This window comes from Cyprinodon tularosa, unplaced genomic scaffold (genome assembly GCF_016077235.1).
Source record: "Cyprinodon tularosa strain WSP-4 unplaced genomic scaffold, ASM1607723v1 ctg154, whole genome shotgun sequence".
NCBI classification, from domain to species: Eukaryota; Metazoa; Chordata; class Actinopteri; order Cyprinodontiformes; family Cyprinodontidae; genus Cyprinodon; species Cyprinodon tularosa.
This window is the reverse complement of record NW_024038375.1, coordinates 1,223,845-1,230,351: the sequence shown is the minus strand read 5'-3', so window position 1 is coordinate 1,230,351 and position 6,507 is coordinate 1,223,845. Positions and strand designations below refer to the sequence as shown.

Genomic DNA, 6,507 nt, shown 5'->3' with positions numbered 1-6,507 from the left:
TTTCAGTTTCATAATCTTCCACCTTATTGTCCCTGCAGTGAGATTCTCTGATCACAAATATTTATGGTCAAGGCTGATATGAACAAATAACATATTACATTGTCTTTAACAGATTTGACACATACACTCAGTATTTGCATTAATGTTGATTTAATGGTGGATTCCATAGTGCACACACTGGCAATAAAAATTAGGCCTACCAGCCAGACTCACTAAGGCTCAATACTCTTAGAATGGTCCAAGCTAAAACAGAGTGATGTCCCGATTCTGACTGTTTGGTTCTCCATCCAATCTGCATTTTTAAATGATAAGTTGTGCCAATAGCAATCTGATGCCTACGTTTTCAAAGAAACTACCTCTGCCAACCTTTCTTGCTGTGGTTTCACAGCCCTCCTCTTACAATCTTTTCTAAGTGAAAAATCAAATTAGAGATATCAAAGCAAGCTATGTGACAACAAGAGTCCAGTTTATGATGTTACATGTTGTTTACAAAGTAAAAAGTGTTGCAACACAAAATCGGACATCTGTGCATGGTGTTGCACTTTGATTTACAGCAGCTTTAAAGCTTTGATGACGCTGAAAACTCTATTGGCCCGATCCTGGGATGAATTCCAATAATTTCCATTTTTCTAAAAACTCCTGTATTGGCAGGTAATACCGTTAACGAGTACCTGGTCTTGACATCCCCAGTCACAGTACAGGAGGCAGGCCCATAATCTAAAACTACATTTGATGTCCCTAAAGAACTGATGATATCAAAATTGCATCAGGCCAGGCTAATATAAGTGTTACAGTCAGTTTTGCTGTATTTGTTGTATTTATTGTGCATCCATGTTAGCCACAGTGAGATTCTGCTGCTTAAAAGGCTGTGGGATATCACAGCCCAGGATGCAGCATTTCCTATCCTCATCCAGTAGTTCACTCTCAGAAAGCATCGTCCCTTGAATTCTGATTGGTCAGGATGTGTACATGTCAATATGTAATTTTGTTAAATGGATTTTTATCTGGATCACTGAAGTAAGCGTAAAGAGTTTTGTCATTTAGAATAATCCAGAAGAAGACCACAAATCCAAAAGGTGTTGATTTGGTTATAAAATTAGTTCCCAGTACTTCGAATATTGCTAGTCTTAGAGGGATGCACAAATGCTGTAGATTAATAGTAATTAGTGAAAACAAAAAACTTGGAACAATCTCTACAGAAGGCTACAAGGCCTTTCCTCTAGATATTTTTTATACAGGTGGCTTTTAATAGTTTAGATTAAAAACCTGTTATAAAAATGACTATTCTTCCTTATCTCCTAAAATAAAGAGCTCATCTTGTTCTATGGGATTGTTATTGCATGTCTTCTGGAGCAGCTGATAGGCCTACAGAGGAAGCTTCACAGAATAATAATATTAATAATTCCATCTGAAAAACTCACACAAAGAGAAAAGACAATTAGGATAAATGTATTAATACAATGACTTTGTTTTTGGTGCTCAGACCTCTGCAGGAAACATAGCGTTTAATTTTGATAGATATGCATGAACAGGAGCAAAGAAGAGGGTTGTTTCCACCCAGGCCTGAAACTGGTCATGGAGTGGAGATAGATGAAGTTGGTCAGTCTGTAGACTGCTGGTTGGTGAGACGGTATGCTGAGCTTTATGGGGAGATTCAGTGGACTGCGTGAGCTGATGCTAGAGCTTCACTCAGGGACCTGGAAGATGGAAGTCCAGTTGGATAACACAGGTCAAAAGAACCTGTCCATGATGAGCAAGTATGAAGCAACAGTGGAGAGAAAAAACTTCCCCTCTGGCAGAACCAGGCTCAACATGGCGGGTTTCTGCCGGACCGGTTGAGATGAGACAGGGAAAGCAGTAAGAGTCTGGGAGGAATGACACTCTGATGAAGCTTTAGCTATGATGGTAGAGGAGGGGCTGGAGGTGGGTTAAAACGGTGTCATCTGAAAGAAGTCACACAGCGCATCCGCCGCCTGCGCACAGGAGCAGATAGGGGTGTATCGGAGGTCTTTTATGATGAGCTTTGGATGCCGATTGGCTTTCGCCGCAGGTGGATAAAGGAAAGAAATTAGTTTCTTCAGTTTAACTTACACCTAGGCTTCATAATAAAAAAACATCCAAAGACAGCAGTTGCAAGAGTAAACTCTGCAAACTGCAAGAGTAAACTCTGCCATCTGCAAGAGTAAACTCTTAAACAGTATTCTGTATGGGTGGATTCCACATGTCTGACTATAATTTTCTAAAATATTTTTTTTTTTTTCTTTTTAGAAAAGTGTGAGAGAAAATAAATATTTATAGGATAAAAAGAAGATTATAGAATCATAAAAAAGCACAGTCATTTTGATCCACGATTGAAAAGAGAAACGTTGCTCAGCGCTTAGTTTAGAAAAAAAAGCAAACATCCTGGAACATAAATAATTGTAGTGGCTTGATTAATTAAATATTAAACCATGATAAATGCAATCCTGGCTTCCCACCGCTGATCCATGGTCATTCCTCCATATTTTTTCCATGTTATCAGTGATCGTCTCTGGGCCCCTGCGTCCTGTCCGGGGCCGCAAACTTGTTGCACTAAGATAACAACTCCTCCCACACCGCCTCTGTCCCTTCTGTCCAGGTCATCCTCCGGCTGACTCATTAGGAGCGAACCATTAACATGCTCTCACCTGCAGAGCCTAATCAGCAGCTCGCTGTGCAACACCTGCTCTATTGGTATCAGTTGTATAAAGTGGAAGCGACACTCTTAGCTTCATCCGATGTGCGTTTTGTCTCCGGTTCAGTCTGAAAAACATGCCTCCCAAAAAGCAAGTAGCGCAGCCTGCTGAGCCGCAGCCCGATTCAAACAGCGCACCTGCAGATGGGACGACTGAGAAAAAAGAATCTGGTTTGTTAGCTTATATATACAAACGGGAACGTTTAAAATTGTTTATTTGAGCGGCTTCATTTTTTTTGTCCCTTCTAGGACCTCCAGTGGCCGTGCGTAAACCTGCAGCTCATCCATCCACTGCGATCATGGTGAGAGAGGCACTTAAAGCTCTGGATTCACGCAAAGGAGTGTCCTCCCAGGCCATCCAGAGCTACATCAAACAGAATTACCCCTCTGTGGATCTGGTGAGGCTAAAGAACTTTGTTCGCAGAGCCTTGAAGAAAGGAATAGAGAATGGGACTCTGGTGAGGCCTTCCAATGCCACCATCACCACAGGCGCTATGGGAAAGTTTAGGGTAGGAAAACTAAATGAAGCACAGCAACTTTCAATCTGATTAAATCATGTTTTATTAACTGTTTATTATATCTTGTGTGTGTGTGTGTATAAAAAAAAAAAGCTTGCACCTAAAGTTAAAGAGGCAAAGCCGAAGAGTGAGAACAGAGATCCAAATATGCAAAAATCTCCAAATGGAGGCAAGAAGACAAAGGCAGCAGGTATGAATTAAGTGAAATGCATATTTTCAAATGACTTTAGACTCATGGCATAGTGTGTTTGTTTTTTACAAGGTGTCACAAAGAAGAAAAAGTCTACGAATGAAGGGGCAAAATCTACCAAGGTAGGGGATACATTTACAGGGAAATGGAGTTTGCATCAAAGGATTAACTTGACTAAACTTTCCAAATGTTCAAATCATTTAAAAACTTCTTACACCTTTTGACTAGTTCTGGCTTTGCCTCCTGATAAACTTTTTTTTTTTTTTTTATCCTTCCCTTAGAACCCGAAGCCTGCGAAAAGCTCAAATGACGAGGGAGCTGCTCCTTCAAAGGTTCCTCCAGTAAAGAAGCCAAAAGCTAAAAAAGCAGAGGCAAAGGGAAGCTCTGATTCCACCAAAAAGGCTACAAAGACTAAAGGAGAGAATGCAGAAAAGAAACCTGCGTCCAAAGCAGCGAAAGCAGGCGGTGATGCGCCTGCGTCCAAAGCAGCGAAAGCAGGCGGTGATGCGCCTGCGTCCAAAGCAGCGAAAGCAGGCGGTGATGCGCCTGCGTCCAAAGCAGCGAAAGCAGGCGGTGATGCGCCTGCGTCCAAAGCAGCGAAAGCAGGCGGTGATGCGCCTGCGTCCAAAGCAGCGAAAGCAGGCGGTGATGCGCCTGCGTCCAAAGCAGCTGGCAAACGAGCAAAGAAGACGGAGTAGCACTATGACATTTTTAATCTTCAGTTTTGATTACAATAAAAATTTAGTTTTACATTTTTGTGTGTTATATTTTTAAACGAGGTGTAGAAGTGAAGGAGCTGGTTTTGGCATTTCCTGCATCAGGCCTTTTTCATGTATGTAATCCAAACTGCAGGCACCAGAATAATAAAAGCGAACATGTTTTGCAGGCAGATTTTGACATTTTAAGTTAATTTAGGTGTCAACTGTATCAGAGGAGTGATCATGGCGCTCTGCATCATCAGTGTTTGTCTCCCTACCAGCTCAGTGCGACGTGCCGCTTCAGCTGCTCTAAACGTGCTGCAGACAGCATGAGTGTTTTCAAGGCGTGGTTTTGTAGGATGGTCTAAAGGGAGAGGCATGGTTGTATGTTTAAAATATACCTTGTCTCCTGCAACTTTAAAGGTGTAGTGGAGGATGTTTTCCTGGGTGGACCATCAAAATAAGTGGTGCTAATTATCAATCATTCTGGTGATCTGTTTACTTAAGGCTGTCCTATGTGCCCGTCCCCATTTTCAGTTAATGGTCGTGAGTCTGACATGGTGGGGAAAAAAAAAAATTACAAATCTTTTGGAAACTGAGCTTGTATGAGCTTAAACAGAGCATGTGCATTTAAGTGGAGAGGGCAGGTTTCTTTAAAAAATTTGTGAAAATCCTCCACTATACCTTTAAATCAGCATGGAAGCATCATCAGGTGGGGGGTGGTCATACCTGGCTCTGCACCTGGTATTTTCTTTTAAAGAGCTTCAGGTCTCTTCTGCAAATTTGTTCATCTCAGAACTAGATGTTTAACATGATTTATTCAAATGTAAGCTGAATACATTTAGATTAGATGTAACTGCAACTACAAAGATGTATTTTCTTTGCAGATAAGAGAATGATGGTGTGCATGCAAAACCAGATTTCCTCCAAAAAAAAAAACACAGCTGTCTTTAAGTGTGTTTTCATAACACTTATGTAACAAGCAACCGATTTCTCTTTTTGTCTCTGCATACCTATTTTCACTGCTCTATTAAAGCCGCTGACTTCAAAAGGCTGAGACGGTGATCTATTTTAAAGATTTTTTTTTTGTTTTGCAAAAGTCTTATGTTAACTTTGGTTTTCCTGTGAACACTTTCTACAAAATGACACCAAAATGTGTCAGCATGTTAATGATGGATATTCAGTTTCTTTTTACTTCGATGCGGCTTATCTTTTTGAATAATTAAAATGACTATCATTTTATATTTTTCATAGAAATAGATTCAGTCACACTGAGCAGTCAAGTTCTCTTTTCTTTTTTACATCAGTAGTACTTTTATAGGGGAACTACTGAAAATGGTGCAGAAAAACTGCTAGTTAAACTAAGAGGGTTTTTGACCAAAAAAGTTTCTACATCTACCCAGCACAATCTGTTAGTAATTCTTTGCTTCTTCCTGTATTTGGACATTTAGATAATTTCATGACATTCTTCCAAAATTTACAGATTGGTTAGGAGCAGTTTTTAAGTGCTGCATATGCTTAAAATCTGCCAGAATAAATTATGTGAATATTTATTCTGTTAAAGATATATTTTACACTTAACATCTTTTATTTAAAATGTTAATTTCAGTAATCTAATGATGCACTATAGATGTACAGGTGCTGGTCATAAAATTAGAATATCATGAAAAAGTAGATTGATTTCAGTAATTCCATTTAAAAAGTGAAACTTGTATATTATATTCATACATTACATACAAACTCATATATTTCAGATGTTTATTTTGTTTAATTTTGATGATTACAAATGACAACAAATGAAAATCTCAAATTCATCATATCAGAAAATTAGAATATTACTGAAGACCAATAAAAACAAAGGATTTATAGAAATGTTGGCCAACTGAAAAGTATGAACATGAAAAGTATGAGCATGTACAGCACTCAGTATTTAGTTGGGCCTCCTTTGGCCTGTATTACTGCAGCAATGCGGCGTGGCATGGAGTCGATCAGTCTGTGGCACTGCTCAGGTGTTATGATAGCCCAGGTTGCTCTAATAGTGGCTTTTAGCTCTTCTGAATTGTTGGGTCTGGTGTATTGCATCTTCTTCTTCACAATACCCCATAGATTTTCTATGGGGTTAAGGTCAGGAGAGTTTGCTGGCCAATTAAGAACAGGGATACCATGGTCCTTCAACCAGGTACTGGTAGCTTTGGCACTGTGTGCAGGTGCCAAGTCCTGTTGGAGAATGAAATCTGCATCTCCAAAAAGTTGGTCAGCTGCAGGAAGCATGAAGTGCTCTAAAACTTCCTGGTATGTGGCTGGTTGACCCTGGACCTCAGAAAACACAATGGACCAACACCAGCAGATGACATGGCACCCCAAACCATCACTGACTGTGGAAACTTT

At 39.9% G+C, this 6,507-nt stretch overlaps 1 protein-coding gene across 1 annotated transcript; it reads left to right on the top strand.

Moving 5' to 3' along the window:
• The first annotated feature begins 2,563 nt into the window (after positions 1-2,563).
• LOC119779973 (histone H1-beta, late embryonic-like) lies at positions 2,564-4,171 on the top strand. The gene is made up of 5 exons (XM_038279838.1): positions 2,564-2,884; positions 2,963-3,222; positions 3,325-3,421; positions 3,494-3,543; positions 3,703-4,171. Exons 1-5 carry the CDS (start codon positions 2,791-2,793, stop codon positions 4,117-4,119), a joined length of 918 nt encoding a protein of 305 aa, XP_038135766.1. The 5' UTR covers positions 2,564-2,790; the 3' UTR covers positions 4,120-4,171.
• Positions 4,172-6,507: the final 2,336 nt, after the last annotated feature.

Bases quoted from the DNA above. Each gene is read 5' to 3' on its own strand.
- LOC119779973 (XM_038279838.1), top strand. From the start codon at position 2,791: ATGCCTCCCAAAAAGCAAGTAGCGCAGCCTGCTGAGCCGCAGCCCGAT. The intron at 2,885-2,962 runs GTTTGTTAGCTT...TGTCCCTTCTAG, and splicing joins GACTGAGAAAAAAGAATCTG to GACCTCCAGTGGCCGTGCGT. The intron at 3,223-3,324 runs GTAGGAAAACTA...AAAAAAAAAAAG, and splicing joins GCGCTATGGGAAAGTTTAGG to CTTGCACCTAAAGTTAAAGA.